Source organism: Antechinus flavipes, chromosome 4 (assembly GCF_016432865.1).
Source record: "Antechinus flavipes isolate AdamAnt ecotype Samford, QLD, Australia chromosome 4, AdamAnt_v2, whole genome shotgun sequence".
In the NCBI taxonomy this organism is placed as follows: domain Eukaryota; kingdom Metazoa; phylum Chordata; class Mammalia; order Dasyuromorphia; family Dasyuridae; genus Antechinus; species Antechinus flavipes.
The window spans coordinates 103,696,781-103,708,922 of record NC_067401.1 but is presented as its reverse complement, the minus strand read 5'-3'; the positions used below and the strand labels follow the sequence as shown (position 1 = coordinate 103,708,922).

Genomic DNA, 12,142 nt, shown 5'->3' with positions numbered 1-12,142 from the left:
AGCAGAAACTGGATTTGAATCCAAGGCTTCTTGATCTGAAGTCCAGCACTTTATTCATTGAACTATCTGAATATATAGAGTAGATATTCTCTCCATTTTATAGATAAGGAAACTGAGTCTCATAGAAGGTAAGATCTAGTTGTTGTTTAGTCACTTCAATCATGTCTGACTTTTTGAGATGCCATTCATGGCAAAGATGCCATTTCCTTCTCTAATGAGATAGTAAGTCACAAGTAGTTAATAAGCAGTAGAGCTTATTCATGCTCTGGTCCTCTGATGCCAAATTCACTGCCCTTTCCACTATTCTATGGCTCTTTGATAACCTATAGTCAGCAGTATAGTCATAGTTGGATACTAGTGTCCTCAACTTCAATACTTCCAATAATTACCACAAAGGAATACATGGTACTGAAATACCTCCTGAATTATAAAAAAGATAAAATTATATTCAAAAAAGTATTTCATTTATTTTTTAGACTAAAAAGTTGCCAGTTGATATGTTTGATATAAATAGCAACTCTTATCCAGAACCCTCAACCAACCAAATCATTTCAGCTCATGCTACATATGAGATTTACCTATGAAGGTTTGTGATGGGCAATTGAAAATGTTGGTTAGGTGATTGAATGATCCCAGAACTCACTAAATTGGTTAAATAGGTTAGCACTATGTGAGTTAATCAACCAATAAGCATTTATTTATGAAACATTTACTATTTGCTAGACATTAGGCTAAGCCTTGGGATTACAAAGAAAGCCAAAAACAGTCATTTCTTTCAAGGGACATACTTTCTAGTGGGAGAGATAACAAAGTACATACAAAATACATCTATACCCATACACATGTAGGTATGTATACATATGCACACCTGTAATGTGTATACCTATACAAATATACCTATATGCATATGTAGGAAGAAAGGCCTCTTGTAGAAGGTGAGATGGAACAGTCTTGAAAGAAATCACAGAACAGTCTAGGAATGGGGAACAGCTAGTATAAAGACATGGAGACCAGAGTTAGAGTGTAATTATAGAAAAGACAAGTAGAAGTGGGCCATTGTTGTGGCCATTCTAGTATCCTGTAGCTGGATTGTTGAATTTATATACTGAAGTGTCCATTATAAGCATAACACTGTATAGTAGATACAGTAAATTTCCTGTGTAGCACAAGCAGGATTTGGGATGTAGGTGGGCAGATATTCTGATGAACAGAGTTGCTATTTATTCGATACCTATTTAAAGTGGAGTAAAGGTGTAAGAAGATTGGGAATGTAGGAAGGGGTCAGGTAGTGAACTTTAAGAACTAAAGAAAAGAGTTTATATTTGATCTTGGAAGTAACAGGAACCACTGCAGAGTAGAGGTGGAGGTGAGATGGAAAACAGAGAGGGGTAACATGGTTATGCGTACTCTATAAAAACAATCTTAACAGCTGAGAGGATGATGAATTGGAATGAGGAGAGATTTGAGGTAGGAGACTAGTTAGAAGACTATTTCAGTAATCTAGGCAAAAGGTGATTAGTGTTTGACAATAATTAAGGAAGTTGGGGAGAGAGGGTTTAAAAAAAGAGAAAATGAGTTCTGTTTTAGACATGGAGTTTGAAATACCTATGGGACATCCAACTCAAGATGTTGAGAAAAGAATGTGCATGATTGTAATTCAGGAAAGAGATTAAGGCTTGATTTGTAGATCTGGGAAAGATGTTAGTTAAATCAATGGAAATTGATGAGGTCACCAAGTGATAGTATAGAGTGAAAAGAGGGTTTCAGAAAAAGCCTTGAGTAACACCAGGAGTTAGTGGTCATGACCTGAATAAAGAACCAGCAAAAATAATTCTGAAGGCACAGTTAGATAAATAGAGGGTGAATCAAGAAAGAGCAGCCTCATGAAAACCAAAAGAGGAGAGAATATAGGAGGAGAAAGCGAAACCATGTCAAATGCTGCAGAGAGATCATGGAGGATGAAAAGAAAAAAGATTTTTATATATTTATTTATTAATTGAAGCTTTTTATTCTTCAAAACATACATGTGGACAATTCTTCAACATTAGCCCTTGCAAAACTCTGTGTTCCAATTCCTTCCCCCCACCCCCCCTTCCCCATGGCTCTCCCCTAGATGGCAAGTAATCCAATATATGTTAAACAGACAGTTCTTCTATACAAATTTCCACAATTATCATGCTATACACACACACACAATCAGATCACAAAGGAAAAAATGAGAAAGAAAACAAAATGCAAGTAAACAACAACAACAAAAATGTGAAAATACTATGTTGTAATCCACATTTAGTCCCCACAATCCCTTTCTCTGAGTGCAGATGATTCTCTGCATCACAAGACCATCAGAACTGGCCTAAATCACCTTGCTGTTGAAAAAAAGCCACATCCATCAGAATTGATCATTGTATAATCTTGTTGCTGTATACAATGTTCTTTGGAATCTACTCACTTCACTTAGCATCAGTTCATGTAAGTCTCTAGGCCTTTCTGAAAGAGGATAAAAATTTTTTATTAAGATCATTATATTAGCAATCAAGAAATCACTGTTAATTGTGGAAAGGACAGTTTCAGTTGAATGATAAAGTCAGAAGGTAGATTATTATTTTACCTTTTGAGGTAAGAGAATTTAAAACAGTCATGGGAGAGAAAGTGGATTCACATAGTGTAAATGTTTTTTTCAAGTTATTTAGCTCTTAATAGGAAGAGAAATATAAGCTGATAGCCAGTGGAGATGGTAGGACAAATTGAGGTGGTTTGTGTGTGTATATATGTTTAGAATTAGAGCATGGGTATGTATGTAGACAGTAGAGAGCACAAATAAATACACAGAGATTGAAGATGAGAGGAAGTGAGATTAATAGTAGAAGCAATTTGCTAAAGAGTATTGGATCAGATCAAAGATATATGTAAAAGGGTTTGTTTTGGTAAAGAGAAAGGCTATTCAATTCTAAGAGACTTGTAATGGAAAGTGCTATTGGTATCCACAGAGAACTATAGAGAGTGAATGTAGATCAAAGCATAGTATTTTCACCTTTGTTATTATTTGCTTGAGTTTTTTCTTTCTCCTGTTTTTTTTTCCTTTTGATCTGATTTTTCTTGCACAGCGCAATGAATACAGAAATATGTTTAGAAAAATTGCATGTGAGAGAGAGAGAGAGACAGACAGAGAGAGCTAGTGAGCGTGACCCCAAGCATCTCTTGATGTGAAATAGGAGGACTGTGCTGTGAGATGAGATGGGGGAGCTCACTTTGAATAATGTCCATTTGTTTTTGGTGATATAAGAGGTGAAGTTATCCCTAAAATATATCACCTCAACTAAAGACACTGATTTTCATCTTTTTCCAGCACTAAGTACAGAAGAATTTTTAGCCAACAATTGCTCTATCCTTGTATACTTGATGTTGGAAAAAGAATATCTAAAAGCATATATTAAAAATCTTTTGACATACTAAGATGCAGCATGGAACAGGTTAGACAGAGTTCCAATAATCCAGAACTTGTTGCTCCATACTGACATATATGAACACAGAGAGACTAATTTTGAATAGAAAACAGTGAAGTGAGTGGGTAATGTTTGAGATTTAATCTGAAAACCTGGGTTTGAAACTCAGTTCTGTTGCTTAGTAATAGCATAACCTTTAGTCATTTTTCCTCTGTGCCTGTTTCCTCATCTATAATAAGGGGTTATAGAGGTAGCCTGGCATAGTGGATAGAGTTCAGAAACAGGAAGAATTTGATTCATATTCTGCCTCTGACATTTTGTGACCCTGATGGGTACTCTGTTCAAGCAGCTCTCAAATCGATCTGCTAAGTCAGAGTAGAATTTAATTAAGGAAGTTTTCAAAAAAGAACTTCCACGGTAATGGAGAGGATAGGTCTTAGATAATTTCTAAGTTCCTTTCTAGTAAAGAATCCTATGAAATATATAATTTATCAAGATTATTTATCTTGAAGTCAAGTAAAAGGCAAATCTATCTTTGGAGCAGTGAGTTGATGGAGGAGAATCCTTGAATTTCAAGTTTAATTTGAAGGGATTATTAGATCATCACTGTCCTTACCAACTTCCTCAAAAATAAAATAAAAGTTACTAAAGGTCAGTCTAAAAAGTGCTTACAGGTCTCAAAATATTTTTCCCCTTCTTTAATTGCTAGTTCTATTCTTTGTCCCTTTTTTGACTGATATGGGAGGTTGGGATTTCAACTGTCTTTCTTTGATAATCACTTGGTTCTTGGCCCATTTTTTTTTTCTCGTGGAGGCTTTTGTAAGAGATTGCTATAGATGTTTATTATTCATCAGGGAAGAAAACTTGATGACTGTCTTTGGTGTAGGTGTGGAGGTAGATAGCTTTCCATTGTCCCTGGCCAAAAAAAAAATGCTTTATGAATTGAAACAATTGCCACATTGAGGTGTCATTTGACCTTGTGAAAAAGGATGTTGAATGGGATTGGGTTTCCAGATAAGAGAGTAGTGTTAAAAGCTGCTGGCATTTCAGAGGAAAAGGTACTTTGAGAGAGGGAGAGAAAAAGGGAGAGAACGAGGGAGGGAGGAAAAGGAAGAGACAGAGGAAGACAGACAGACAGACACACACAGAAACAGAAAAACAGAGAGGGGTGGGGAGAGAGGAAGGAGAGGAGACAGGGAGAGAGAGAGAGAGAGAGAGAGAGAGAGAGAGAGAGAGAGAGAGAGAGAGAGAGAGAGAGAGGGAGAGAGAGGAAGGAGAGGGAGAGAGAGAGAGAGAGAGAGAGAGAGGAGAGGAGAGGAGAGGAGAGGAGAGAGAGAGAGAGAGAATATGTGTGTGTGTGTGTGTGTGTGTGTGTGTGTGTGTGTGTGTGTGTATCTGTGGATGCGCAAATGTCACCCCATCTGGGTTTCCTGACAATTTCTTTAGGAGAAGTTGGCAGTACCTCCTCTCTCTATTGAGCAGGCACCTCATTGCCAGATACTGTGTGTCTCAAATTTGTTCCATTTGTCTTTTTCTCATCTTCAACTTCTCTCTCAGGCCCTCCCCAGAGTGATAACAGGTACTGTGTCAGCAGTGTGTCAGGACTATGTGCTCCTGTTCCTTTCTGAAATGGAGAAGTTATTTTCAGAGTGGCTGAATTGTCCTTTTAGCACTTCTCCCTGGTGAATTTCTTTTATCTGAGGAAACTTGAATCTTCTGAGAGCATTCCAATAACACCCTTAAAAATGAGACATTAACCACTGTAGCAGCCAGGAGCAAAGTTGTGTTTTGGTTCAGTGGAAATTTCAGATCTTGAGGGGTGTGTGTGTGTGTGTGTGTGTGTGTGGTGGGTGATATGCTTGCCACAAAATGTATATAATTGGCTAGAGAAGAATGTGCTTGGTAGCACACTGGTGTGCCTGCTGGTTCTGGTAGGATGTAAAAAAAAAGATGCTATTGTATGAGAAGTATTTGCCACTCTGAAATTCTGATGCCATTTGTATCCAACTGCTGGGAGAGCCTATTCTCTTGTAAAAAGCTTTTTGTTGCTTGGGTCTGCAGCTGATGGCTGACATCAGATCATACTTTGGTTTGGCGTGTGTGTGTGTTTTTTAAAGTGCTGCATTATTTTTATGAGCACAGAATTGTGGAAAGCTGAGGAATCCACCCCTTTATTTAGTCTCTTGTAGATAGAACAAAAGATTGCAGACTTGACCTTGGGTTGGAGAAAGATGATTGTGCAGTGAATCCTCCAAGCTTTGATGAGTCCGAGACTCTTGGCAAATGAGAATTGATATTATAGGCTCACCAGCTGCTTCCCCAGGTCTTTATGGGGTTTACATCTTCTTTGTGGTATTTGACTGGCTTCAAAAATATCTATCAAAAATAGAAGTCTTTATTTAATCTTTGTAGAATCTGAAGAGTTTCAAAGCGCACAATTTCAATATGAGAGGAAATTCGTGTTTAAATAGCAGGAGGCTAGTGAGAATGTGTTCTATTCTCTTCTAATCTTTCTTTTGCCCTCCTTGAAGCTGATGACTAAGTATTTTTATAGCCTTCATCGGTCTATTTGCCAAGTCAGGGGGAATTTTACAATGCTAAATAGAAGAATCAAACTCCTTTTAAAAAACAAATCCTTCTTCCCCTTTAAAAATTGTTTTAGTCAAACTTTTATTATAATTCCAGAGCTAGTAATACTATTTTATGTGATAATAATAGATCCCTTTTAATACAGTCCTTTAAAACTTGCAAAAGCATTTTCTTTCCCACAAACCTATAAGGCAGGTAGAGTTCTCATCATTTTACAGATGACAATAATAACTAGCATTTATTTAGCACTTAAAAGTTTACAAAGCACTTTATAGAAATCTTGTTTGTTCTGTACAACAATCCCGGAAAATAGGTGTTATTCTGAGACAGACAAAGGTTAAGTGATCTGCCCAGATTCACAAAGCTGGTAAGTGTCTAAAGCTAGATTTGAAGTCTTTCTTACTAAAGTCAACCCCAGATGAGGAAATGGTATCTCAGAGCAGTTGAAGGGATTTGCTTAGGATTGCAGAGATTGGAACTTAGACCTAGATCTTTGCTTCAGTTTTCCACATGGAAAACTTATCCTGCTGCAAAGATTATATTACTGCAAAGAACAACTTGAATTTTGGAACCATAAAATCTTTGTATTGGAAGGGACTTGAGAAGTCATTTAATCTGACTTCCTGCCTAATGTAGCAGTGCTTTCTACAACATCTCAGTCTTTGCCTGAATGGTTTCAATGATGGAAAATTCAGTATCTCATAAAGTAGTTCATTTCATTTCAGGAGGATCAAAATATGAAAAATAATCTGGGCTTAATGGGAATCTTTAACTGGAAGGGGAGAGAGAAGGGCCTGTGTTCCTTTTTACTAGTTTGTGAATGTTGATCAGACTCTCGGAGTAACAGAAGACAAGGCACAAATATATAGAGTTTGATATTGCATTGAAAGGATACTATGAAATTAGCTTGACTTATATAATGATTCGCATGATAATTAGGCATGTAATCATTAGGCATGGCTGATAAGCCATTCTTATCAAGGATTATAATTAGTATCACTTTTACTTAGCCAAGCAAGGAATTTACATTTTTCTTTTGGGGGCATTTCTCTAGGACATTTGAACAGTCTCTATATTTAATTTTTCCTAATACCATATACATTCTATCCTCCCCTCCGTCTTTTTCTCCATCTCCCTCTCCCTCTGTTTTTCTCTCTACCTACCTTTCTCTCTCTGTGTGTCTCTCTTTCTATTTATCTCTGTGTCTCTGTCTTTTTCTTTCACCCTTTCTGGCTATCCTACCTGAGAGATCCTTAAACAGTAAATCCAATTACTCCTGAAGTCCCCTACCCCTTACCCAAAAGATCTAGCCCAAGGTGACAAAGGATATGAGGCAGCAGAAACTCTAAAGCTATGGACATCTAATCTGGTAAAATTACCACATTACAAATGATTATAGAGGCTGAAGAGTCAATAGTTTAGAATGGAGAAAGGATGGAATAAGAATGAATTCTAGATCCTCAGCATCTGGAATGTTTGTATTGAAGGAAAAAAGAGAAGAAGATAGAGATAGGAGGAATAGAGGTGGAAAAGGATACAGCCTAGTTTGGAGAATCTTTGTTTAAGCTGAAACTCATAACTGATGAGCAAGTATTAATTCTTACTATGTTCTAGATGCTATGCCAAGTGTTGGGGATAAATAAAAAAATATAATCCTTGCTCTCAAGAAATAGATTAAAAATCTAATTAAAAAGTATGAAAGTAAAAGGGAAAACAGAGATGAGATGATAATTTGAGAAGAGAGGAAGCTTACTTTTTCCTATGTCCCACTTAACACTAACCAGGAGTACTTCTGCAAGTTGAGTTCCAGAGTACATTTAGATAATGCTGATAGATAATGAAAATGCATTAATAGGCTTCATAGATACCACATTAATTTAACATTTTATTTTTGTTTGGTCATTTTAATCATGTTTGACTCTTTGTGACCCATTTGGAGTTTTCTTGGCATATTATTTTTTTTATATAATCTCCGAGATTAAGCTCTTATAATTTTATGGAGCATAATCCAGTGGCTAAAATGCTGGAATCGATATCAGAGGCATCTAGCTCTTGTCAGTGGTCAAGTTTCTTAACTTCATAGGTCTCAGTTTCATTACCTATAAAATGAGGAGTTTGAATAAAAGATCTTTAAGAGCTCTTCCAGTTCTAAATTGATGACCTGTGTTCACTATTAGCAAAAGAGGGTACTATCAAGGCTTGAGAAAAGCTATAGAAGAAGAATACTGAACATTAAAGATTAATTTGCTCTGCTTCCCAGTTTTGGGTGGGGCTGCCTAGTTTAACTTTAGCTGTACATGGACAAATGCACATTTGGCAGAAACATTATTGACTAGAAGATTTTATAGAAGACAGTATTCCTCAATCTCATTACCCATTCAGACCAATTTCTGGGATTTCTCATCTACCCTTCTTCTGTTTCCATTCCAAATGGGATTTCCATTTACTGTTCAGAACAAAGCCAAAGAAATAACAGAAATAATTATCATGGAATCATACATCTAGATCTCAAAGGCATTTAAGTGCCTACTTAACATTTATAACATTTAAATAACATTTATTTAACATAAATAACATTTAAGTGGTTATTGTGTGCAAGATACTATTTTGGATGTCAGGTGTGATGTAAAGTAAAGGTAATACTTTATCCTTGCTCCCAGAGATTTTATATTGGACCAAAGTTTGAGCCCATGGTATCTTTTTCATGGTTTCTTTTGTTTTCTGTTTTTCCCAGAATATTAATTTCTAAACTCCTCCAATCCTTCTTAGTCTCTTTTATTAGTTACATTGTTAAATGGATACTGTATTTGTCTATTTGATTAAAACCATACTCCCTTTAAAGTCTCAGGGTAGTCATACAGGACTTCAGGAAAGATACCAGATTAACTGAGAGCAATAAGCAAAAAAGCTTGATTCTTGATATCCAAAGGTGAAACAAGATTCCAAGGTCAGAGCAATATGGAGGGTCATGGAGTGAGAACAGCCCCAGAGGCATGGTTTGTCCATGAATGGGTCATGGGTTTGGGTTTTGTAAGCTTCAGTTCAGATTTCATGCTTACTCTTGACTTTTTATTTCAGGATATAACTTGGCAGGATGAACACTCTGCCCCTTTCTCCTGGGAAACAAGGGTAAGTTGGATTAAGATTTATTTTTACTTTTTAAAAGGATTGAGTAATTACATGTCTCTTTTTACAAGCTAGCATTTGATGGCCTTAGAGGGTGGTAAGACTACTAGTCAGCCTATAGTTGACATGCCCATTGTTTGCAGAAAAGAAAAGGAAGGGTGAGGGAACGGTTAAGAGTTAGAAAACTATTATGGTGTGGTTTGGAGACTTTTAAAAAAGCACATTAGAGATGAAAGCAATAGTTAATATGATCAGATTAATTGCATTCTATTGACTGGGGTAATAATCTGTCCTGGGTACAAGGGAACATGTCACATGATACTGCTGGATGTGTTTCTCCTCCTCACATCTATGTATTCAGCTCACATTCCCCATCTCTGCGTCCCAGGAGGAGAAAATTCAGTGAAAAGAAGGGCTCTTATGAACAAAACTCTTTAGATCGATGAATTAATATTTTGTTGTGATCAAAATTAGAAAGTTTGAGAAGAGCTATATCTTGGAAGGAAATTTTAATTTGTTTCAACACTAGTTAATGGCTGGGGTAGCTAGGGGAAGAAAATTCAATCAACAAATCTTGACTGCCTAAAGTTTGCCAGGCTCATAAAGAAAAAAATCCAAAGGCATCAGTGGGTTTTTTTTCATTTTGTAAAAGTATATGATTTTTTTCTTCCCTTTAGAGAATAATTTCCTAATGTGGATACTGTGGGTGTGGTGGGGTATAAGAATTTAAGCCTCCTTGTGATCACTCAAAAAGCATTTTTAAGCACCTACCATGAGCTAAGAACTGTGCCAAGTTCAGGGGATACAAAGAAAGAAAAGAGAGAGCCCCTATTGTCAAGGAACTCATTGTCTAATGCAGGAGTGACTTTGTAAACTACTGTGTATAAACTACTAGGTCATCGAATATTAGGTATGTTGGAAATGATCACAGAAGGAAATCAGTAGAATTAAGGAGACTCAAGAAAGACTTGTTAACAAGTTGGGATTTTAGGTGGGCTCTACAGAAGCTCTGTAGAATCACATCTACTTAGAATTGGAATGTGTGTGATTTTCTAAAATAAGACTCTGGAGAAAGTCCTCTGGTCCTGTGGAATTGATTCTTCATCTACCTTTTGGATACAGAGTGATTGGTAATATTGGTCTCTTAAATTGGGTTGTTCTAGGAAACATTTGTTCCTTTCCTTAATGACTAGTAGGATAGTAGTATATCTTCCCAGAGGGGAACTAGAGAGGAACAGCAGTGATAACTCCCTTAAATCATCAACCCTTTATTTTTACTCAAGTCACCAATCCAAATCAAGCACCAATTTTTTTTCTCAATAGTATTTTATTTTTCCAAATATATGTAAAGGGTTTTCAACATTAATTTTTCTAAGATTTTGTGTTCTGGATTTTTTCTTCCTTCCTCCCTCCCCAAGAAAGCAAACAATCTGATACAGGTTATATCTGTGTAATCCTTTTAAACATATTTCCACATTTGTCATGTGCAAAAAAAAATCAGCCCTAAAGGAAAAAAAATCACAAGAAAGAAAAAGCAAACAAATAAACAAAAAGGTGAAAATACTATATTTTGATCCACATTCATTCTCCCTAGCTTTCTCTCTGGATGCGGATGACATTTTTCATCCCAAGTCTACTGGATTTATTTTTGATGCCATATTGCTGAGAAGAGCTAAGACTATCATACTTGATCATTTCATACAATGTTCCCCTGGTTCTGCTCACTTCATTCAGCATTATTCATGTAAATCTTTCCAGGCTTTTTTGAAATCATCCTGATCATCATTTCTTATAAAAATTATTCTTCTAGAATATGTAGAATATATATATATATACATGTATATATATTCTATTATATTCATCTACCACAACTTATTCTGCTATTCCCCAACTGATGGGCATTCACTCAGTTTCCAGTTACCTGCCACTCTAAAAAGGGTTTCTACAAACATTTTTGCACATGTGGGTCCTCTTTTATGGACTCAGTAGTGACACTGTCAAACACCAATTTTGATCATAAGATCATAGATACAGAACTGAAAAGGACCTCAGAAGCCATCTAGTCCAATCTTCTTATTTTTCAGAAATACAATTCTGTATTTCCAGAGCCAGTATTCTTTCTCTTGTACCAAGCTATCTGAGAGTTTTACTTTATGTTATAGGATATTTGAATCTACCCAACCTGCTAAGCAACTACTGTTATTCTAGCAAAATACAAGGACAAGAATAAAGGATATTTTTCCAGATTTTACAAAAGGTGGCACAATCATTTTTCAAAGCCCTTAAGTGCATCTGGGATTTGAACCATATTTCTCAATATAAGACTATATGATATGATGTATTTCCACTTGGATCTGGGAGTTGAGATGTGGATTTTCATCCCAGTTTTGCCTTTGATTTCTTGCTTAATCCATAGGCAAGTTACTTTACTTTTTCCTTCTTCTATAAGATAAGAAAGGGGAACTAGGTGATCTCTGAGGTCATTGTAGCTTTGAAAAAAATTTGCTGACCATCTGTTTTTGATGGAAAGCCTGTCCTGAAAGACTTTGAAATTGGGAGATCTACCATCTGTTGCTTTGTTTCTCCTTATACTCTAATGAGACCACAAAATTCATGGGATCAATTAATTTTTGGAGTTTCATAAAAGATCTTGGGTCTCTGACCTCATAGAATAGCTTAGTATCATGTTCTATTTGATACTCACCAAATCATTGGTTTTCCTGGGGTTTTTCTGGGGACACATCTAAAATATGTTGAGTAGTTAAGCATTCCCAAGAGCATTTTGGGTGAGGTCTGTATTCACTTTTTATATGCATTCTTTTATGAGCAGTTTTCGATTATAATTTAATTGTTAATCATTAGGATTGTCACCACTTGGGTTTTCATATTTTACTTTGTCACTCATAGTCCTTAACCTGAATTCTAGTACCAGAAATATATGGTAGAGAGAACTGGACTTAATAATCTCTGAATCTATGGATAAA

At 36.1% G+C, this 12,142-nt stretch overlaps 1 protein-coding gene across 2 annotated transcripts in view; it reads left to right on the top strand.

Annotated features, from left to right (window-relative positions):
- The window catches only part of C4H1orf198 (chromosome 4 C1orf198 homolog), a 45,924-nt gene that overhangs the window by 7,178 nt on the left and 26,604 nt on the right, over positions 1–12,142 (top strand). For both annotated transcript variants that reach the window (XM_051993633.1, XM_051993635.1), the window contains exon 3: positions 9,111–9,161. In XM_051993633.1, coding sequence (XP_051849593.1) covers positions 9,111–9,161 — 51 coding nt within the window. The remainder of the gene's footprint in view (positions 1–9,110; positions 9,162–12,142) is intronic.